Here is a 23,803-nt window from a genome sequence, read left to right on the forward strand (position 1 = left end):
GAGGCAGTAGTCACATGGGCGAGCGAGTCTTCTGCTGTCTTGGAGAATACAGCGCGCGTCGTGTGACATCCGTGATCACAGTGTCACCCGCTCGGTGAGGAGCTATCACACGAAAACAAAACAGAAAGAAAGAAAGAAAGAAAGAAAGAAAGAAAGAAAGAAAGAAAGAAACCCAGCCCAAAACAAACGTGAGGGAGCAGGAGATGCTCTAGGTGTGAGGATGATACAACATTCACGGCGTATGTGATGTGTTAATCCCACTGTGAGGAGCATGAATGACTGAATAAATACATGAATGAAGATTCACTGAAGGTACATGACAGTGAAAAGACACCGGAGCAGAGGGAGGGACCGGCTGGAGAACCGGATGACGGCCGGGCAGCAGCACCAGGTGTGTTCATGTCTGGAGGAAACAGTGGGAGCACAACAGGGAGGGAAAACTCGGAGGCTCGAGGTTTTTATTGCTCATTTTTGTAAACCCTGAAATCACATTGACATGATGCTCTTACATGTTATTGACTGAGCATTAACGCCTGCAGCCTGCACCACATCAGTCCAGATGTTCCTCACTGCAAAGCGACCATTCAGGATATCAGATCTCAGCGTATCTTCACCTGTGTGACGGAGGCCAGTCAGGTGAGCGCGTGTGCGTTCCTCTGTACTGTAAAGAGACACTGGGCTCTCAAAGGGACACACTATAAATCACACCGAGAGGCTAAATGTGAGCTGCACTGACCCCTTCAGGCCTTAAAGTGAACGACAGGGGGGAGCCGGGCGGCCTGTATCTGAACCCTGAGAGTCACAGGAGTGGAAAATACTCTGAAGTGAACACGTGACCGGCCGTGACCTCGCACTGACGACCTGATCCACACCTGGATGATCAGTCCAGACACACAATGAAAACATGTCAGTTTCCAGCTGAAGTAGAAAGAGGCAGTGAGAACTGAAATCTGAATTAAATCTGCAGGATGTTTTCTTACACCCTGAATTTAAATACCTACACCTACTTATAAATAAACCTTCAAGATTTCTATTATCTTGAAAATAACACTAATTCCCCTCTGTGATATTTATTCAATATAAAATTTCTGACAACTACTCTAGACATGAATTTATCACATGACATATAAAAAAAAGTCTTATTACAGCAGCACAAAGTATGAATTTATATCAGAGCACATTCTTGCACCAGCTGTTAAATTCAGACTTAGCTTAGTTAATAATTCGCCCCAGTTTGGCCCTCTCATGTATTAACATCACATTTGAGTCACAGAGACATGAGTCAGATTTTCCTGAAGGAATTTCCAGAAAATTCAAAGATTCTTCGGAGCATCTGGATGAAAAAACATTCTGTCTGTAACACGATAATAAATAAATAAATAAATAATTTCTCAAGTTCTGTCGCTTTTTACTCATAACAAAAGAATAAAAAAGGTCCCCAAAAATGACACATACTGTACATGAACCAAAAGTAAAAATGTAATTATCAGGTATATCTGTACTTTTTTCCTGCATTTTAAATTCTTTTTTAAATAAAATAATGTGTTAATATTTTGCTTGTGTTTTACTGAACCATTTCAAAAACCATCACAACTTGAGAAACAGGTTAAAAATGGTTTTGATTGTGCATCAGACAGAAAATAAAGTCTTTGGTTGTGGAAAAACCTTCAGAGCAGCGTTAAGTTGCTGTTTCGCCCCGTGAATCGACTGTACGGCTAATAAATGAGCCAGGGCTCCGTTATAATGTGTTTACAACAGGTGGTGGAGATTTATGAGTTACTATGTTAAAATGGGCTGCACCATACAAACTAGTTATGCTTAGATATTAATTACTACATATTTACACCAACTAACTGCCAGGTGTCACTGTAGCATAGCGAGCTAAACTGACGCTAGCTTGCTAACAGACGTTTAGCTGAGGAGTGAAAGAGTTCATGGGTTTTGGTCGATATGTCTGACTTGACACTTCATCAAAATGCTGTTTATTAATAATGTAAATCGTTACATTTTAACTTGTTTTGCACAAAATAACTATATGCCTCAAAGAGCAAAAAGAAAATACACTGATAATGTCCTTTTTGTTAGCATTATTTGGTATTTGCCATTCATTCTAAACTGCATTTTTTTTTTTTGGCTAGTAGCATGACAAATGACATTGTTGGTCGGTTGTTCGACCACTTTGGTCAAAATTTCAAATTTAATATGAAACACCTGCACAACTTGTCCCATTCCCATCATCCTCAGCTGTACTTTGTGTTAGCAAATGGTAGCTTGCTAGCAGGCGAAAAACATGAACATGCTAAAAAAATCACCTGCCAAATATCAGCCATGTTAGCATCTTTGTGAGCATGTTAGCATGTTGAGATTAGCATTTAGCTCAAAGCACTCAAAGAGCCTCTCGGTGCAGCTAGTTTGAAAGTTCTTCTGTTGGAAATTGTGACGCTACAGTGGCTCATGACAGTGTTACAGGTGTTTGCTAGCAACCAATTTACACCTGAGTACTCGATTAGTCAAGTTTTAATGGTGCAACCCATTTTAGCTAATGACTTTGAAACTATCCTGTAGTTACAAAAAGTGGGATCCACCGTCAAATAATTTTGAATATAATAATATTGTTATTGCAGTATTGTACCTCAAAGGTAATGGCACTGTTTCACCTCTGCGACCCTTCTGTATGAAAATATTAAGTTGTAAATAGACCAAAACATCCCTCATGCATACAGCTTGACTGAGACTCATCTGTTGTATAAGAGTACAAAAATCCATGTACAGTACACGAAAACATTGTTTTGTTTTGTTTTTTGCTGGTTTATGCCTGAAGGAGAAGATGCACAATAATGGTAGTTTTCAAGTAGTGTTTTCTTTGTATTTGTATTGTGTATTTTCTTTTACAGAAGCTCACAGGTGTTTGTGTCAGTATGACGGCTGCTCCTGGTCCTCATCACTCCAGCCGTCCGCCCCGTCCGTCCCGAAGTACCGGTCCCCAAAGTCCCCTGAAAACATAAGAGTGGATCCTCTGTGTATGAGTGGGTTAGGGGTTGAAGAAAGTAATGAAAACACACAGTGTGAATACACTAAACCACTGCAGAGGTTAGAAGATATGGAAATAAGAGCTCAGTGACGGCTTTCTAAACTGGGGAAATTCTTCTTTTATGGTGGAATCGCAAAACAGACTAACTGGCCTAGCATAATACATTTAATATTAATCTTGATGCTTGCATGTAATGTTAAATTATATGTAATATTTATATTTACAGACAACCTACTGGTCAATCTGATATGCATGTTGTGTAATTTAGTTACAGTGGTGATCAAGAGCAGAGCTGGCTTCAAATCTGCAGTGACACAAGCTTTAAATTAGAATCTGCTGGGACATGAAATGAAATCTGTCATCTTGAAACAGAAATGTTTATTATCTTTTATCCTCTGCAACGACCAGAGACGTTTTTAGTTCCTGCATAAAACTAAGACTGTGCACCCAAAGCGAAGGCGGGGTGGCGTGCTGGAAACATCTTATAGTTTTTGTATGTTGTCTTTTATTCAACTTAGACAAGTTCTCCAAAAGTTGAGAGACTCAGAACAGCCAAACAAAATCTACTTTGGACAAAACGCCTTCTGATTTCACAGTGGAGTGACATGTAGGAGCTTACCGATACCAGGAATTACATGTAAAAAATCGTCCAGACTTTTGTCCACAGCGGTGGTGATGATTTTGACCTTCGGGAAGGCGTAGGCCACGGAGTGCACCCCAAGCTCTGCCATCAACAGCGACACCAACACGATCTTATCCTCCTGCACCTCGTGATCCTGCTCAGCAACACACATCACAGCAACGACTGTCAGTGCCCGCCTGCTCCTCGTTAGAGGGGTGATTAGAAGGTGGAAAGCAAGGGAGGAAAATATTTGACATTTCTCTTCGCAGGAATAAAGCAAATCTAACCTCAACAGGAAAAAAAAGCGCAATCAATCATCACACAGATGAGATATTAAACACACGTGAGGGACTAAGAGGAGAGGGGTCCGACTGTCGTCTTACTGAAGAATAATGACGCTCCACCCACCAATAGGACTCGCACTGCCATCATGGCAGCAGCGCCGGTGGAGACTGTGCTGTCCATTAGGATGACATGATCTTCACTGATGTCTTTGGGGAGACGCAGGTAATGCAGCTGGCGAGGCCAGAGAGGAGGAGACAGGTTACCATGGTTACAAAAGCAGGAAGGGTAGTTACCACGGAGACACATATCATGTGGAAGAAAGGGGGGAAAAAAGAAACAATCAAAACATTTTTATCTTTTGAGACGCCATCCAGCATCGTCCAATAACGTAGCACGTAAGCATCTCAGTGATACTGATGAGAAGTGTATTTGGTACCACAGGAGTCACTCTGTCTACCTCTGGTTCGCCTGAGTCGAGGTTGGTCTGGATGAGGATCTTGCCGATGCGGACGTCCTTGCACACGGCCCTCAGGGCGGGCTCCATGGTCTCTCCTGCCCGCAGGACCGACACGCCGGTGATCTGCGGAGACGAGGCAGCGGAGCAAGTGTGATGACAGAGACACCGAGGACGCGCTCGACCGGAAGTTCACAAGACATAAAAGCAGAACGTCGCTCACCCCTTTCCCGTCGTAGCTGCGGCCCTCGTACTCTTGGCCCTGTGGAGTCTGAACTACACATGTCTGTTAGAAAATACAGAAGAGTTCAGCTTTAGAAAAATAAGATGTTATTACACTTTCACAGATGCATATCGCTGTGTATAATCACGTTTCTGTATGTATATATAGAATGTGTCTCTGTCTGTGCACTTTTTTGCTGCAGCCCATTCACCACCAACAACGTACACTTACACTTGAACAATTTTCCACAGATATTTTTATGATGCCTTCTAGGAATCCAGTGATATGGTATGAAAATAAACTTGAACAGAGACTTGAGCTCAGCTTGATACACCACAGGCGATCCATCACAGGGAGCATGCAGTCACCTTTATTTTTTCCACTCTGTCGAGATGATACCGTTTTGAAAACTCTCTCTTGTTGGTACATTCAGACGACAGCTGACACGTCAGAGCTGGCTGCTTAAAGGCTTTGTTTTTAGACACACACAAGCCGGCATAGATGGAGGGAAACAGATCACCTGAAGATGCTGTGAAGCTGTTTGGCCCTTTGCACTTGAACGCAGCAAAAATCACATTTTCAAAGTAGTCTCTAGCCTCTGATCTGTTTTCAGCTTCAATACCCTGCAACAATAACTGTGACAAAACCATAATTATATTTAGAGTCGAGGTGTGATTATTACTGCAATTATCTCAATCAAGCTTCTTGTCTCTGTGAGTTGATTTTCAATTTATACTGGCACAGACAGCTACCTAGAAAGAGGTATATAAAACATCTAAAAATATGCACTTGGCATGTAAAGCAGGTAATGTTTAGATTCTGTATTTAATCGTTTAAAACAACTGCTGCTCTGGTCTTGCGATACATGACTTTTTGGCCACTTGGGGGCAGCAGAAACAAGTTGTGAACACGACACTGACCGTTCATCACCTTTTAAAAATGATATGATGAACTGGTTAGGAAGCAGTTGTTTGTTTGCACAGTTAGAGAGCAACATAATCATTCATTTGGAGTCACGTATCTGTCCACCTGATGAATGGGAGTCCAATATTCAATCTATTTTAGCTCTGGCTTTGGTCTCTACCAGCTCCTGAAGGAAGTATGTGGCTCTTTAGCTGCTAGATGCTGCATAATGTTCACCAGCTCGTAGCTAAGTGCATATGTTGGCTGTTTGGTGCTGAGCAGGTTGTGTACGGTGGGTTTTTAGAGGGTTTTTTGCATTTGAAAACGACGCTGATGAGAGCTGTGAGAGTGAATAAAAAGTGCAGCGAGCTAAAAGATCCGTAGACCTGAGTGGAACCGCAGAGTCAGGAGATAATTCTCTGTGGGTTCGTCCCCTTTTAACATGAGTCATTGTTCATATAAAAATAGCGTCTATAGCCACTTTAATGTTCGCTAAGTACCTAAAGCCTACCCACCTGAGATGGCAGAAATGTTAGCGCGTGTTCAATGAGAAGCCGCATTAATCTCTTTGAGTAGAAGATGAACTCGTCTCGACTGGTTTCTTTATTCCTGCATCACAGAAAAAGCAAATGTTTTAAAGTTCATACTGCGTGCACTGATACAAGGACTCGTATTTGAGCGAGCGCCGGTACCTGATGATGGTGTGCAGGCCTCTGACCTGCGGCGTGCTCTCCAACACGCTGAGCGTCTGAGGCAGCGGCTGGGTCTGCTGAGCGGAGGCCAGCAGCGCCCTGAGACCGAGGAAAGGTTGTTCAGATCAAAAGGTTTCACTGTGTTACTCTGCTACACTGAGGAGACACGAAGCAGTCTGGCTTTAAGACGGTGCAGTTATCATTCACACCAAGTCACTAAACGCAGAGAGACACAGCAATGACACAAAACACTCCAACAACAGTCAGCAGACCAAAGCCGGAGAAGGTGAAGTGAGGATATCGGCATACCTGACACTGAGCTCACGCTGCATGAAGAGAGGGTTAAAGAAAGACAATAAAATGAGGTAAAAAACACAGATCCCTCCTCAGTCTGAGTCAATCAGCCTCTAACCCACTCGGTGCTGCTGGAGATGACTAACAAACACAAAACTTCAATTTTCTGATCATACTGGGGTCAAACATTCAATAAACTCATTTGACACAGGCGCTTCCCTGACACTATAATGAGACTTTTAACCGCTTAGAAGAGTAAAGAGGACAAACCACCAGGCGATGAAGGAAGAACTACCCGTCTGATGGAGGATGCGAATTCCCTGTGTAACTGTTGAAAGGGCTTGGCTCTCTAGTATGAAAACCGCTTTGAACTTTGGGTGTCAGATATAATGTCATGTTAGATAATAAATGATGAGCAGAGCAGAACAATCAAGGCACAGATGAAGAAAAAGATCGTAAAAATAGGTCAGAATAAATAGGAAATGTATAGATAATAAGGACACAGACTCCTCTGTCCATTTACCTGAAGTAGAGCCTGTTTCTGTATCACCAAACATAATGAAGCCTGTGATTGACATTTATAAGCACCAAGAATGTCCATTAACGGCATAAACCTCGAGCAAAAACTCATATATGTTCTTCCAAGATGGCTGAATTTTAGAGCATGACCACAGATCATATGTGTTATATTTATTACATACAGTTTGAGCTGGGTGCTGCAGTTTCATAGTGCATTTGTTGGGGACTATTTTCAGCTGTATGCAGACTGACTCAAAATAAACTGCTGTGTGTTCATGGTAACAGGAAGAGGTCTGGAGGGAGGGTTTCTGTAAGAGTGAGTGAACATGGTGAACAAACTTCACTAAAGTCAAAGAAACAACTATTAAATGCAACATCTGCAACAACTACTTGAATATTTATCTAAAAATCTGTGATTTACTGACTTGATATAAAGTGAAATAAAAACATACATATTGTTTTAACTTAAATGCCTCCATTCCTCATCAAAAAGATTCCATAAAGGATTCAGATTTGACAGAACGCTATCGAATTCTGTCCCTACTCATGTAATTGGACTAGTTTTTGTCCAGCAGTGGAGAAATGAGCTCGTTTTGGTCTTTTCATGAAGATTTGAGAAGAAACAGAAGCTCTGATTTAATCTGAACTTGGAGCAGCTCATTGTACCGGCAGCTGGGAGTCCCTCCTCTGTCTGCATGTTACAGCTTTCAGACACATGGTGGCGCCACCCTCTTATGTACAGTCAGTGCTCTGGACTCACCTCCTCCAGCTGGCTGTGAACGTGCTGGACTATCAGATCAATGGCCACCATATTCCCTCCACCTGGAAAGGAAAAAGAAGAAGTTGTTGTCGTGCTCTCTGCAGCACCGTCACAAACATGTCAAAATGTCTGTCTGTCTGTCTGTCTGTCTGTCTGTCTGTCTGTCTGTCTGTCTGTCTGTCTCACCTCTCGGCACAACAATGTCAGCCAGCCTCATGGTTGGCTCAATGTACTGCTCGAAGGCCGGCTTCACAAACTTGTTGTACTGCTTGATGACACCTTCGATGTCCCGTCCGCGCTCTGTGATGTCCCTGCGGAGCCGGCGAACCAGCCGAATGTCTGAGTCTGTGTCCACAAAGATTTTCATATCCAGGAGCTGCAGGTGGGAAGAGCAAACACCCCCGGACGGTTCAGAGTACTCACCTCAGCAAAGCAGCTGCTCAAACAGCAATACCTGCTGATGATTGCTTTACTTCACTCAAGAATTCTTCAAAAAGGAAGAAAAAAGAGAAAATGCTGCCTCACCTGAAGAAGCTCTTTGTCCGCAAAAGACATAATTCCTTCAAATATGATTACGCTGGCACCGTACACATTTTTCTGCACACAGAGGAGGAAGAAGCAGGAGTCTTCAAAGCACAAAGCAGCTTCATAAACACTCAGCTTTTAGAAAATTAAAGCTGCACGACGTCACTTTGAGAAACATCTTTTTAAATAACAATGTTTTAAGTCTATATTGTCAGCTTTGAAGAATTAGTGCACAGGAAAAACCGAGCGCTTCATGACTACGTTCTACTTCCTGCTTTCCAAGACGACAGGCTGCACCTTTAATCTTTAAACGGCCTCCATCGTCGAGGAGTTTTCTGGAGAAACGAAGCGCGACTCACCCAGTCTTTCTGTCGTCTGTGCGTGGTGAAATCATACACCGGGATCTTCACGCTCTTGCCCTGCTTCAGCTTTCTCAGGATGGCAACCAGCAGCTCAAAGTCAAACGCCCCCGGGTGGTCAAAGTTGTAGTCGTTACTTGCTGCCAAAGTTTGCTCCTCTGGAGATAAAACCTGGAAGACACAGCGGGTTCACAGGACGCTGTTGATGAAGCATGTCTGATTCTGGAAGGATGAATGAGTTGGATGTTTAGCTTAGCTTAGCATACAGACTGGAAACAGCTAGCCTGCCTCTGTGCAAAGGTACGACTCCGCTGCTTCCTGCTCTAACTACTTCTTCTACTGTTTTCCTGGACTGGTATCGACCTTCTCATCTAACTCTCTGCAAGAAAGAAGTATTTCCTAAAATGTCAAACTAATTCCCCCCAAAAGTCCTCTGAGATGATGTTTATAGTCTGTCTTAACGTGGATGAATTTCAGTTTGAGGATTCAGTATTATGTGTTTTTTTGTGAGTTTCTATAAAAATGCAGAGTGGAAGCTTGGCGAGGATTAGCTTTTCGAGTCAGGCTGACAGTTCCTGATCCTCGTGATTACTGAGGGATTCTGGTTTGGCTCATCCGGATCTCAGAGTCCAAAAGGGTTCAGATGAAAACTCACATACTAACAACCTGATTAAAGATTTATATTACAGCCTGAGAATTATGGCTTAACTTTTTAATGTACTGTACGGGGTCTCAGTTAAGACTGGGTGTCTGTGCTGGAACAAATGTGTAAGAAGGAGGAAAGAAGACAAAAGGTTTGGAAATTATGGGCTAAATTTTGTGTCCAATGTAGGATCCACCTGAGGATCAATACAGATGTTAGGGAAGAACCTTGACCAGCTGTTAGACCTGAAACCAAAGACCAGGTCTGACAGGGAGAGAAATTCTGTCCAAACTGCCAACTGTTTTATGTGTTAGTGCATTCTTTGTGTGACTTTGTGTAGAAAGTTGTTTGGCTCTCTGTTTTTCTGTACTTATTGTGGTCTGTGTTGAAGTCGGTGTTCTGGGTTTTGTGTTGAGCCGGGCATTTTAAGTCTAACTGAGGCTTTTATGTCCTGTCATGTCATCAAATCATAAAGAATTATGGAGCCAAATTCTTCAAATCATAAAGCAGCCTCACTGCGTTGGTTTATTGGAGCTGATGCAGTACAAAGAAAAGTGCTGCAGCTCTTCCTCTTTTCAGCTTGGTGCTCAATGAAAGTCAGTATATCATAATTAATATTAGGGTTTGTAATGAAGTTTCTTTTGTCTTATAAAGGGAAAATTCCACATGCAGCTCATCTCCTCTTCATAACAAAGCCACTGTGAGTTAAAAAGCACTGCAGTGTGTTTCATTACTCGGACCCTTACAGCTGTAGGCATGTAGAAGGTTTACATTGCTATCATGTGTACAAAATATCAAGACTGTCTTGAGGTGACTGAATGTGAATTTCAAATCATATAAGATAATAAAACATCTCATCCCAAAGACGATTATTTCTCCCTACAATGAACCCACAGATAATTGGTAACAACCATAAAAAATAAGACACAGGAAGGACTGAAATGCATGACTCTCTCACCTTGTAGAAAGAATCCATAGACAACAGCACAACCCACGGCACATCCAGAGCCTCAATGATCTTATTGGCCACGGTGGTCTTCCCTGAGGCGCTGCCCCCACACAACCCTGCAGATCCACACAGCATTTCAATGGCCCATTATGTGCGTTTTTCAGAGTGTGTCTAATGTTGTCTGGCGGCATGCATGTGCGATGGCAGTCAAGTGTTTACGGGTATAATAAGACAGAGCGGTAAGAAAAGGACAGGTTCTGCAGCTCAAAGCCACAATTTGGCACGAAGGAGGTGAAAGAGGCAAAGAGTCAGGAGGAGCAAATCATCATCATACCGATGACAAAGGCCTCTTTTGACTGCGCTCCGTGCTCGTCGTACCAGGGGGGTCGGCCGGCGGTGTAGATGGTGCGCGTGCCTGTGCGGAGCAGGGGAGGCTCAGTCTTGCTCAGTGAGGTAGTGCTCTTCCTGCGAGGGGCCCCGGCGGGGGGCAGGAGCCGGTCCAACGAGTCCTCCCCACTCCCACTGCAGAAACAGCACACAGCGGGGCAGGTTACAGCCTGAACACACCAACAGTCTGACAGTCAGGTGTGTTCTGTCTCCTCCACACCGTCTGCAGTGTCAGACCACCGGCCCACTCCCCGTTTTACAGCGCAGCATACATATACCATGTAAGAATCACACAAGAATCAACGATGTCAAACTTTTTTCCACTTTTTTCCAGTTCCTCCACTGTGAGGATGTGCTGCTTTTCTTCATCTTTTATGGCAGTAAACTTAATATCTTTGGGTCGGGGAGGGCTGGTTGGACTAAACAAGCCATTTGATAGCATTTCCTTGGTCTTCAGGGAATTCAGATGGCCATCTGGCCGTGTTTTTTGACATTTTACAGACCATGTTTTATAGAACAATTAAATGATTACTAATGATTACTAAAAAAGTCCAGTGTTTAGGATTTAGGGGCATCTATTGCAGAAGTATGTTATCATCAGTGTATGACCACCTGAAAATAAGAATCTTTGTTACCTCAGAATGAGCTCTTTGTATCTACAGAGGGAGCAGGTCCTCTTTTACTGAGTGCACCACTTTGCACCGCCAGGTTTCTACAGTAGCCCAGAATGATATTCAGTTGGTTCAGATCTGCAACCTCACCACCAGATGCCACTAAATCCTACACACTGGACCTTTAATTAATAATGAAAATAATCCCAAAAGAGATGCAAAAGCTATAAAGGCCTATTAGTCAATACAGTTAAATTTGGTATGACGTGTGTCGCACAGTGTGTGTGTGCAGACAGGAAACACATTTAAGTGACATCTATTTAAAATGAAGAAATGTCAGACTGACGTCGGCGTCGCAAACACTGCTGCAGCGAACAAGCCAAAAACCTGCAGAGCAAGAGGAAAACATCTTGGTGCAGCAACACAAACACAGTCGTGTGCGTTGTGTAAGCCTGTGTGTTCCCACCGAGCAGCAGGCTGCTGTGTATTTACTGTGTATTTACTGTGTACATGAGTATTTCATGGCACTTCATACATTTCAGGGGGAAATTCAAAGTTTCAGATTCTCAGATGTGATGATTTACAGTGTTTCCTTCTTAAGTTACAGTAAATTTAAGCATTTTAAGGTTAGTTTTTGACAAAAAAAAAAGACATTTTTAGATGTCCCTTTGCGCTGTGGGTAACTGACGGCTTGTCTCACTATTTTCTTATGTTTTACAAACTAAACCATAAATTTACTGATCAAAGAAAAAAGAAAAATAAAAGGAAAAAAGCTGATTAATCCTTAATGAAAATGATCATTAGTTGCAGCCCATTATATAAATTAAAAATCACAAACACAACCAACTACAAAGAGGAAAATGCTGCCCAACTATATATAATGCATAAGTAAAAATATCTAATGATACCATATGTAATAGTACACTGTGTCATTAAATACAGCAGCTACTTCCCTGCATTGAGTACTTTTACTTTTGCTACTATAAGCCCAGTTTCCTGATAATACTTTAACATAATCACACGGTATTTGTACATGGAGTATTTTTACATGTGTGCGGTAGAAGATGTGAATACTTGTTCCACCGCTGCCTACGCTGTATTAATACTACGATCTGATACTGTAATCAATACATCGCAGCTCAGATCACTGTAATTAAGATTAGACTCTCACACGAAGGAACTAATAAAAGTCAGCTTAGCTCGTGCGTCACGCTCTCTGACGCTACATTTAGGGACTCCTGCATTCCCACTGGCAGTAATTAGAAATCAAATTAGTAACTCTGAATCTTACGGGGTGCAGAACTGTGCGCACGCTAACTGTAAACGGAGGCGAGGACTAATGAATGTTTTGCATATTCAACCGTCGCTGTTTCAGAAGCTTGTTCAGTAATGACACACTACAGGCGAGCCTCCGTGGCTGAGAACAAAACACCCAAATCCCTGCAAACTAACCCAGATCCTGCACCTCCTCTGACCTCCCAACAACCCCTGTTTAGAGACTATTTATAGCGCTCATCCACAGTGTGTTTGAGGGCTTTGTGAGGAGGAAATCTGGCTTCCTGCCTGAACCGAGACACAAACACTCACATCTTACCTGCGGTCGGACCTCAGGGACCAGCAGCCTGAGATTCTGGCTCCCGTGCAGTCCAGCAGAGTCATATCTGCTTCAGACGACAACTTGCGACCCTCCAGCTCGCCTGTCACCCCAGCGCCGGCGCGGTGACGTAAACTACCGATCTGTTTCTAGCATTCACACGTCCGTATCTGAAACACCGTATGAGAGGTCTGACTACTGCTCATCCCTCCATGCTGCTGTCCATGTGTCCTCCTTTCTGTCTCCGTCCACCTCTTTCTGCGTGTGTGACACACTAAGAGGATCACTGTAACACTGGCAGCACAGAGCTGCTTGGCTGGTATTAATAGAGACACCTGTGAGGAAAAGCAGGACGGGACAGAAGCCTTCTGCTGATCCTTCCTCTTAGTCAACTGACCTGATCCATTACAACCAGAAAGACACTCAAACAAGTCTTATTGGGACGGGACATGAATGGGAAAACACTGAAATATGTCCGTCATGGTTTTTTTAGAGCCCACCGAGTCTTCAGGTGTCTTATTTTGTCTCACAGCTCAACAATATTCAGCTTACAGTGACATAAAACAGAGAATCCTCACCTGGGAGAAGCAGGAAACGCTGAATATTAAGTACTGAAAAAGACTTAAAGTATTAACCCATTATTACGCTGAGGATGATTACTCATATGTGAACAGATCAATCAATCAATCGATCAATCGTTTCAGCTCTTGTTAGCTCTTCCTGGTCCTAAAGGCTGCATTAGCTTGTTTGAGAAACACTTTTACCACAATGACTGAAGCTCAATCTTTTGCTCCTATTCACTCACGTTAAAGTATTTCTGAAGACCAAAATCACAAATGTTTTCTGTTCTAAGACAGAAAAGGCTTAAAGGGTCCTATGTTTAGAATTGATTAATCCATCGTTTAAGTCATTTTTCAAGGTAAAAATGCCAAATTTTCCCAAATTCAGGCTTCTCAAATGAGAGAATTTGATGTTTTTGATGTTTTGTATTACTGTAAACTGAATATCTTTGGGTTTTGGACAATTTTCTGATATTCTACAGAGCAAACGGTTAATCCGTAATGAAAATAATCCTTAGTTGCAGCCCTGGTTTAATCCACAATAATCTTGTGTTTAAATCTGAAAAGTAATTTGTTGTTTTGTTGTTGTGAAATAAATGTAATGAAGTACAAAGTACAACATTTCCCTCCAGAGGAGTAGAAGTATAAAGTGGCATTAAGTCCATTTACTCAAGTACAGTCACTACAACTTTGAGGTACTTTACTGGAATATTTCCAGGTTATTCTCCTTTATACTTCTACTACACTACAATTTAAGAGGAAAATACTGCACTTTTACTTCACTACATTCATCTGACAGCTTCTGTATGTACTGAATACTGCAGACTAAGTTTTTACATACAATGATGAATTCTTACAGATTTACTAATCCAACAGTACAGAAATGAGTGAATGAGCTCCAACTCCAGCAAATACAACATTCAAGTGTATAATAATGATCCAGTAATATAATATCACCACACTGACAGGGGCCTTGTGCTGATAACAAGTACTTTCAATACAAGCCTGATTCCAAAACAGTTGGGAGGCTGACCTGAATAAAACAGATTGTGACAATTTGATAATCATTTCTGACATAAACTCAACTGAAAACAGCACAAAGACAATATATTTAATGTTTGACCTCATCAGCTTCATTGATTTTTATAAATATCTGCTTATTCTGAATCAGATGCAGCAACACGTTTCAAACACTGTGAAAGATGTGGAACGCTCCAAAAACACCTGTTTGGATCATTCCACAGGTAAACAGGTTGATTGGTAACAGGTGATAGTGTCATGATTGGGTATGAAAGGGGCATCCTGGAAAGGCTCAGTGGTTCATAGAGGACGGAGCGAGGTTCACCACTTTGTCAACACATGACTGGATTTATGAACACTTTGCAAAACAGCTGCTGGTGAACAGTTTGTATGTTTAACACAGCGTCCCAACTTTTTGGAATCAGGGCTGTGTTTTACACACATTAGCTTGCTTACACTTACGTCCTTCCACTGAATAGTACTTGTGATGTACTGTTAAAGTGCAGTACTGCTACTTTTACTGCAGTAAATGTGGTGTTACTTCATGCCACCGCTGCCTGACTGCAGCTACACACAGACTGGGCAGCAGAGTGTGTGACAGCAGGTTAAAAAGGCTGAAATTCTGCATGTAATTCAGGAGTTTTGCATTCTTTTACACAGAATAGTCCTTTAGTCTATTTTTCAGCGTTAATCTATAATAAAGATTATTGAAATCACTGTGAGCACACCAACGGGTGCCACAGACTAAAGACTAAACAGAAATAAAGCTTTTTTTATAGGTATATTTAGATATTGTATGGCGGTTTGTCATTGGGGAGCTGTGACGCACCACTGTGTGCACATGCAGCTCACCTACTTCTGAACAGCTCCGCGTTTCCGACACATCTGATGGATGTGCAGCCGACTACAGTCCCAGTGTCGATCAGTTCATCCAAACATGCCAACAGAGACGAGTTTTAATGTAATTAAACTGACATTCGAGGCGAAGCATGTCAGATCTTTCTGCTGTTTGGGGGAGGAGGAGCAGGGGAGTCAGTGTGGTTAGCGTTACGTTACGGGATCAGGACGCTGCTGCGGAATAAATGGAAATCAAAAATCACATTTCAGAGTTCAAACGCAGGTAGAAATACTCAGAGCATCGTGTACCTGTCCGAGCGGGACGACACGACTTTCCCGCACTCCGTTTCCATGTGGATCTTGCGACCTCGGAGCCGGCATCGGCTGGTTAAAGCCATGGATGGAGTCCTTCTTAAGCGCGCTGTGGGATTATGGGTAATGTAGTTTACCGTCACGTGCTTCCTCACGGCCGCTCTGTTCAAGGTTAACGCACACAATCCTGACCTTTATGAAAAAAGCAGCGTTGTTTGGATATTTGTTTTATTTTCTGACATTAAAAAAAAATAATAGAGAGAGAGAGAAAGAGGTAGAGACAGTAAGAGAGAAATAGCTAATCATTAATCACAGAGCGGAGCAATAAACTGACAGATTGTCATGAAGCTTCTTCATCACAGTTCAGAGTCCGTAAAGATTACGTCTGTTCGTCGTAGATAAGGAACCAAAAGCTGCCAACTTCCACTTAACATCTTAATTCTGTATATCGCCACTGGCTGGATGCTTTTATCCCACAGATCTGATTCACATTTGAGTGTATTTGAGTAATTTTCCCATGATTCCACAGCATCCGACTTCTTCCAGCAAACTGGCTATGATATATTTCCAAAGGAACCTGTGAAAGACCGAGAGAAAGATTCAGCTTTTAAGATCTGTCCTAACATTTACAGAAAAGTTCCTCATGTTTACAGTTCAGTTTTTCTATGGTTTAAACAAGTGAGTTATAACATCAGTGAGCTTTAGAAGGGCTGGTGGGTTTTATTAGCTTTACACAGAGCCAGGCTAGCTGTTTCCCTCCATTTCCAGTCTGTATGCTAACCTAAGCTAACCATCAGATGGCAGTCGCTTCATGCTGACCGTTCACATGTACCTCTCAGCCAGAAAGTAAATAAGCATACTTAACAAAAGTCTGGGTTTTAGACGGAGTGGTAAGAAAAGAAAACCCTCACCTCTGCTGAGCAGCTGCAGGTTGCGTCCCTCCTCCTGCACCTGAAGCTGCAGCACCTGCTGCAGCAGCTCTTGCCGAAGCGTTTCCTGCACGAGTCCCATCCTCTGCAGCTTCTCCCCGTTCAGACGCAACAACGCCCGGCCTGGAAGGAGAAAGCAGAGAGCTAAAATAAAAGATTTGCTTTAATTTTGCAATTCACGTGTTTTCTGATTAGGTTAGCATGTGACCTGTGATGGCGTGCTGGGAGAACGCCTCCACGTAGGTTAAGTAGTTGTGTGGACAGTGTTTCTTCAGCCATTTACAAACATCTTGTTGTGACCAGAGCACGACGGGGCGGATCAGACTGGGCTGCGTTGGGCTTGTGTGGTATATCCCATAATTGTCGCTGGAGCGGTACTGCAGCCAGACAAACAGGAAGACATGCGGAGAAACACAGAGAGGATGAACACAGATTAGAAGAGTTGGGTAAAACTTATCCGCTGTCTGGGCGAGAGTTGGATCAAGTTTGATATGACTCATGTTCATGCAGTAGATATGAAGCTACACCCTGCAGCTGGTTAGCTTAGCTTAGCACAAAGACTGTAAATAAGGGGGAAACTGCAAAAAAGCAGCATTCGCCAAGCAGCATCGCTAAAGTTCACGACAACTCATTATATCTCACTCATTCAAGACGACAAGATGTGAGTTCATGAGGGGTTATCCATGGGACTTCACACAAAGACGACAAGACTCCAGCACATGGCAGGACAGATTCAGGCTAGCTGTTTCGCCCTGTTTCCAGTCTTTGGGCTAAGCTAAGCGAACTGGACATTGGTTGCAGATTGACACTTATGAGAGATATCAACTCTCTCATCTAATTCTCGATGGGAAAAAGTGATGATGGAACTGAGCTCAGTAAGACAACAGTGAAACTGGAGGCTGAGCGGCCCCTTGATGCTGCCGTGTGTTTGCTGGGTGGAGGAACGATGGATGGGAGGCCTGCGTCTATTTCTGTGCCTTATTGTCTGGATAGGAACAGAATACATGTACTGGTTTGTCATTTCAGACCCAGCACGTGATGAAGCAAGAGTTAATACTTTCATACTTTGTTTCATTAAGTCACACCCATGAGCCACTGAACCAGGAGAGTCGCACACTACACAGACAGAAGCAGGTAAGTTTGCTCCACTCACAGCACGATCGTCTGTCTGACCCCAAACCTGACCTCAAGCCTCCCACACCCATGAAGTGATGTGGTCAGATCCACAAACAGGCTTTGCATCGGCGTGCAGGATGTGCGATCTCTGCAAACGCTGTTCAGAAACCTGCTGTGAGGCTCGTAAGCTTTCAGACAGACAAACGTTTTGAGGTACGGACGCACATCGATGGGCCTGTGCACGGGGGACCGACAGGATCCGCCCTCTATAAGAGCATGAGCAGGTTCCAGGCTCATTAAAGGGCGCGGGGACAGCTGTGACCATACATGCGTGCAGATCAAACACCGCATCGATGTGAACTTCTAAGTTGTCTGGAAGATCAGCGAACACGCAGCAGCAACAGCACAGACAGGAGAGCGTCGAGGCCGGTGTGATCATGAGACGCGGCTCTTTAATCTTAAAGATGTACAGGATGTAAAACTGTGGAGGACTAATCAAACCGGGCCTTTGATCAGTCAATCGGGTTTAAAAATTCAGCAGGTTCAGCGTTTCTCCAACTCGGGAGTTTCTCAGATGCGGAGAGGCTGGCGCACATTTAAGACTCGGCGGGCTAAAATGTGTGTGCTCGGGGTGTGTGACAGCGTGTCGGAGAGATGACTGTCTGATTAAGTGTAAAAGTTTAATAAACAAAGAGAATACTCCAGCTAAAAAACATACAGTACACACATTACATTTTTAATGCTACACCGTACCACACGCTGACGTCTCAGCATTTTACATTGTTGTTTTTGTGTTAATCCTCTAATTAGTGATATGTTGAATATCTTTACATCTACAACTCAGTGACCTGCGGCTTAAAATCCAACATAATGAGGCAAAACAAACACCAACGTACTCTTACAAGTTAAAAAATACAGCTGATTTTCACGTCCAACAGCTGGATCAAGCATCAGTCCCACTTAAAACTGTTGAGTAAAAAGGTCCAACACACCAAAAAGTGATTTAAATAATCCACATGGAGCAAAGAACAAGAGGAACTCCAGAGAAACAATGAATAATCTATTTAAGTCTAAAGAACACGTTACTTCCTCCAGGTTTTATACAAAGTATCATCACAATCCTATAAGATCTAATACTGCGGGTGGGGTCCATCCACCCAGCTGTATTTGTGTCCTGGGGATGGGAGCTGCTCCTTCACGAGGTGGTGGTGTTACAGTCACCCACTCCACTCCACGTTGGAGCTGCTGTGGTGTTTTGTGTCGGTGTTTGTGGTTATTACTGTCGAGTCTTTCTGTGTGTAGGGATGGAAGAAATTATGTGTATGACTTTCGTTTAAGTACTGTAAATACATGTGGAGCACAGGAAGAGAAGCCGCTGCTGCTGTCACAGTACATGGAGCTGACAGGGAGTGTTTTTCTGCCTCCTGACGGGCGTCTCGTCCGCCACGGTCCTGCACTTTTTTTGTAGCTTTTTGCTTTTATCCTGATACTTCCTGCTCTACACTTAAAGAGCACCGTTTCCTCTTTTCATCTGACCTTCAGCCTGTCAGCTCAGTGCAGTATTTCTCACTTCACGTCCTCAGTTTTGTACCGCCTGACGTCGGCAGGACTACACACAGGTGCTGCTTAAAATCCTGCACTGCTGCCATGTGCCGTCAGAGTATGTGAACGCTTTGAGCTCTGATCCGGCCTTTGTACGGATTCATGTATTCTGAAACATCACACAAAGGACTGGTGCTTCTCGTGCTGCGCAGCAGTAAATCCAAGAGTCATCTGAGTGTCACTAAATGCAGATCAGAACATTTTCCACAGTTCATCAAAAATCAATTGTTTTAATGTTTCACGCAGACAGTGTCATGGATGGACTCTCCCCAAAATCACATCAACATTTCTACTAAGTGATGAGTTTGATGGCTAACTGATCCCTCAGTTATTCTGTCAATGAACTGATTAATTGTTTGGCCAATAAAATATGAAACAAAATGTGAAAAATGCCCCAATCAGAATTCCCTAAAGCTAAAGCTAATTTGCCAATAGCTTGTTTTGTCTGACCAGAAGTCCAAAATCCAACAACAATACTATGAAATCCTCACTATTTAGAAGCTGGAATGACAGAATATTTGGCATTCTTGCTTGAAAAGGGAACAATATAACTGTAATGAACTATAATGAGAGTTTACTGTTTATTGTGCTTTTCTCAGGATCAGACTGCACAGGACTCTAGTGAGGAGTCTGTGGTCGCAGACTGGAGAAGACAACGTGCAGAAAAACAAGTGCAGGATGAAGAGCTGAACTGTGGAAGAAATGAAAATACCGTTCACACGTTCCAGTGCAGCACATCTTCCAAACACACAACAGTGGTGGAGTTTCTGTCCCTCAAAAGAAAAAAAAAAAAACTAAACCAACCACTACATTATGTGCATCCAAGAGGATTGAAGCAAACAAACACCACACTGTGCACAACTCTGTTATCAAGCCAGCCCAGTTCTATGTTTGCAGCTTTAGCTTCAGCTCATTACCGCCTGTTAAAGAGCCTTCCATGGGGTGAAGACAAAGGCATGGGCTTTCTGACTTGTAACTATGGGCTTTAAATGAGGCCAGTCTTCAGCAAAAATAGATCGTCTCTGTTGACGGCAGCGGCTGCGAGCAGACCACGCTGGATCAGATAATGATTATCAACAAAAACATTAATTGGGAGTGGCCACTGGAAGAGGATCTGAAGACGTTTAACAAAAATCGATGTTTAAAAAAGGCTTCACTTCGCATTTATTACCCTGTAAGAACAATCACAGACTGCAGACCGTCAAGCACTCGGTATCAGGCTGAACTCTGTTTCTTCCCGCTTTCAGTCAACAGACACAGTGTTGCTGCAGCACAGAGCGAGTGTTGCAGGATCTGTGCTATTTAAAGCCAGGCTAAAAGGCTGTTAGAGCCCACCAACCCGCTGGGGAGAGAGCAACTTCCATTCTCTGCTAACAAAGTGCCCATTTCCAACAATGGATGGCAACCGGCTGCATGCGCCAGACTATCATTTTCTTCTTTCAGAGCCTCTTGTATAGAAATGTGGGAGCAGAGCAGGTTTGTTGATGCTTGATAACCAGACAGTCAAAACTGCTGATTTTTCATGATTTCAGGGTGACGTGGAGTCACGTTTGGAGCGCTCAGATCACAGAGACACAGCTAACAGCATTAGCCACCCAGCCAGCGTGGCTGCAGGAAGTTATATTACAAACAGTTTTTAGTGCACGACCACACAGATTGTGCACCGATCACACACGTTAGTAGTCAAAACAAACACCAATGATATGCACCTGTAGTGGTTTCTTAGCAAAAATCCCTTCACTTTGGTGTTGAGTTTGATTCAATATTAAGCAGAACAGAAACACCTGCATGACCTTGGAGAGTGAAGGAAGCCTGGGGGTATCACCCGCGTGCTGTTCGACACGTCGAGGTCATGTAAATGTTCAGTACCTGCAGGGCCTCCGTGCCAGGCTGCTGCAGCAGCTTCACCGTCCTGCCTCCTGCGGTTTTCTGTCCACGGCCGTCATGCCAGGTTAGGTTCCCACCTGTCCGTCGACTCAGCTGGTGCTTGAAGTCCTCGGGCAGAGCTCTGTACTCCACTGCCGGCCTGCAGAAACTGAAACTTGATGCCGCTGGAAAGATAAAAGCGGGAGGTATGACAATTAGACAGCCGGACCTGCCTGTAACCACTGACAAAGTCAAAACAGCACGAGACATGCCTCGGTCTGCGTGACGCGAAAACAAAAGCCGGAGCTGAACCCACCTGGACACCGTGTCACTCAGGGATGATCTCATTACGAAGTACCTGCTCGTACACGCTCTACTAGTACTGAGGAGGCATGAGGCCATGTTAAAAGTTCTCTCATCCTGGACAAGCTCGTCTGTAATTCATGAAGTCAGCGCTTTGGTACAACTATTACTTTGTGCAGAACTTGTAGGTGAATGTCAGAGCTGCGAGACGAGCCACTTTCTCATCATTATGAGGAGGCCTGCGGGCAAACATCCAAACCCACTCAACAGCAGGTGGCTTCCCAACATCCAGTAATTAAAGAAAGTGTGGAACTACAGTAAACATGCTGTTACTGGCACAGATCCTGGCAGAAAGCCACAGGTCATTACTGATTCATGTGCCAGATTGGAAGAATTTTCTTGCCGTGTTTGAAGCTATGTGTGCAGCTGTGTTTGTGTGTGCGCTCACATGCATTTTCAACAGGCCTATCTTAAACTGACTAAGAGAATTTGAAAAGAGGACAGAATGAGAGAGACGGCCGTGGGAGACGAGGGTTTGAGGAGATGAAAGAGTGCCTTTTGGTTTTCTAGCTTTGTGCCTCTCCTTGCTGCCATTCAACATCTCCCGCTGAGAGCGCGGCAAAGCCGAGTCCTGCAATCATCAAGGCAAACCAGCGGCATCAGATTATTATGAATAAAACTCTGGATGCGATTTTCTGTACCTTTGAGGTGTAACTCCAAGACTCTGTACGCACAGACTCTCCTTCATGGTGTTATTACTCCCCCAGGCTGCTGCTGAAAACACAAATGTGCCCCTTTCCAGATTAAATGCAGATAATTAAGACCACTTGTCAGGCTGAGTTTTTTCTTCCTCCTGCTTCGCCCGTTTATAGGAGGAAAAAAGTCCCAATTAACTAACACTCATATAAATTGCCGGCGCCGGATAGGAAAACTCTTTCATGAAGAAAAATCTTCCTGAACAGGCTGCGAAACGTCTGCCTGCAATATGTTTCACTCTGTGCTTTGCTTGAATGCACACTTTAGATTAAAGCCCCTATTTGTAGGATGTGAACAGCTCTGACTTTGGCACAGAAAGCACATGAGCTTCATCGGTTTTCACCAGGAGACTAAAACATTCAGATTAAATTAAAGATGCAAATCACACACAACTCCACGCACAGGGGCTTTAAATGGCAGCTGTCCTATTAAAGAGCCAAAGCAAAAACTGGTCACAACCAGAGTCGCACCATCAGACCTGCTGGTCGCCTCTGGTGCGCTGTCCGTTTCAGCACCAAGTCACTGACCACCCGCATCTTATTGTTTCTCCAAATCTCCATCATGTCCCCATAAAGCGCGAGTTTCCCGTCACTTTACCGGGCTGGGCGCTGCTGTTTGATAGATATAACATATCTGATGGACTTTCAGCTGTTAGTACAATGTTACCTCACACTGCGTGGACTTCGTCACCCTGAAGTCAGATTACAGCAGGTATTTTGTTACCACACGCGCTCAGTGACACACCTGGCAAACCGGTCTCGCAAGTATTGAGTAAAACAAATGAACTCATGGCTTTTACGCGGTTTTTAAGTTGAAGTTTCCATTGAATGGAGGCTATTTTTTGGACAGTTTCGACCAATACATGGCAATGTAACCCGCAGAAAGAGGCCTACCGTCCACAGCCATGGTGCTTCCGTGCCGTAGTGGACCTACTGAAAGTCTCCCATCGTCTCCGGTGACCGACACACAGGCTGCGGGTCCCGCTCCCAGCTGTCCTCCTCCTCTGCGCGCTGTTTACCGACAAAAAGTTTCAGTGAGGTCTGGCGGGAGGAACGACGCTCCGCATCCTCTTAACGCACACTGGTCTGACTGGGAGAAACGTCCTCAAACCGGCTCCCGTCGTCCAGCGGCGTCGTCCGCCGCCGGTGTCTGCGGGCTGAAGTTGCGGAAGACACGACAGGAATGTCCACGCGCAGCTGACTGACTGGCTCCGCTGGCTCAGGCGTGCGCGAGCGTGCGCGCGTGCGTCGTGTAGCCTGTTTGTGTGTGGTGTTTTTTTTTTTTTTATATGTGTCGTGAGAATCAGACGCGCGGCTTTTTCTCAAGAGCCCGCATGAGCGCAGTGAGCTCAAAGTGCAGCCCCGGGCCCTGTAATTAACGCAGCCAGTGGAGGCTCTGAAAAACAGCCGGATGAAAAGGCTTCTCATCACTGCAGCGTCCAACTTAAGGAATTCCCCTTTGCCTCCGCTTGAAGAAAGGGAGCTCTGTGCGCGCCTGTGGGCAGTGGGCCCTCTGTGCGATGGACCCTCTATGTGAGGTTTGTCCAGAAGAGCTGCAGGACATCAAGGCAGATATGAGCGAGCGCCGATCCCGCTCCCACCTGCCGGTTACTTCACCGGTCACATATCTTACAGAAAAAGGATGGATGGTG

General features: G+C 44.0%; 2 protein-coding genes across 4 annotated transcripts; both read right to left on the reverse strand.

The window, feature by feature from the left end:
• Positions 1 to 432: 432 nt before the first annotated feature.
• On the reverse strand, positions 433 to 15,692 carry uckl1a (uridine-cytidine kinase 1-like 1a). 2 transcript variants are annotated; one of them, XM_076740920.1, is made up of 16 exons: positions 15,578 to 15,692; positions 10,594 to 10,781; positions 10,269 to 10,375; positions 8,668 to 8,838; positions 8,309 to 8,380; positions 7,970 to 8,159; positions 7,784 to 7,845; positions 6,520 to 6,536; positions 6,211 to 6,309; positions 6,034 to 6,127; positions 4,616 to 4,678; positions 4,396 to 4,518; positions 4,062 to 4,169; positions 3,651 to 3,807; positions 2,903 to 2,993; positions 433 to 872 (listed from the first exon to the last, which is right to left on the reverse strand). In XM_076740920.1, the coding sequence occupies exons 1-15, from the start codon at positions 15,664 to 15,666 to the stop codon at positions 2,914 to 2,916; spliced, it is 1,620 nt and encodes a 539-aa protein (XP_076597035.1). In that variant the 5' UTR covers positions 15,667 to 15,692; the 3' UTR covers positions 433 to 872; positions 2,903 to 2,913. The 2 variants fall into 2 exon arrangements, 1 of the variants encoding a protein (XP_076597035.1); XR_013077717.1 differs by lacking the exon at positions 433 to 872 and adding an exon at positions 1,531 to 2,211 and having other exon boundaries at positions 2,251 to 2,993; positions 15,578 to 15,685.
• A 105-nt stretch (positions 15,693 to 15,797) lies between these two features.
• Positions 15,798 to 23,540, reverse strand: samd10a (sterile alpha motif domain containing 10a). Of its 2 annotated transcripts, none has more exons than XM_076741603.1 (5): positions 23,046 to 23,540; positions 21,097 to 21,278; positions 16,718 to 16,886; positions 16,492 to 16,632; positions 15,798 to 16,157 (listed from the first exon to the last, which is right to left on the reverse strand). In XM_076741603.1, the coding sequence occupies exons 1-5, from the start codon at positions 23,056 to 23,058 to the stop codon at positions 16,135 to 16,137; spliced, it is 528 nt and encodes a 175-aa protein (XP_076597718.1). In that variant the 5' UTR covers positions 23,059 to 23,540; the 3' UTR covers positions 15,798 to 16,134. The 2 variants fall into 2 exon arrangements, with proteins under 2 accessions (XP_076597718.1, XP_076597716.1); XM_076741601.1 differs by having other exon boundaries at positions 15,985 to 16,157; positions 16,486 to 16,632; positions 23,046 to 23,187.
• Positions 23,541 to 23,803: the final 263 nt, after the last annotated feature.

The sequence above is a fragment of the Chaetodon auriga genome, chromosome 10 (assembly GCF_051107435.1).
Source record: "Chaetodon auriga isolate fChaAug3 chromosome 10, fChaAug3.hap1, whole genome shotgun sequence".
NCBI lineage: Eukaryota > Metazoa > Chordata > Actinopteri > Chaetodontiformes > Chaetodontidae > Chaetodon > Chaetodon auriga.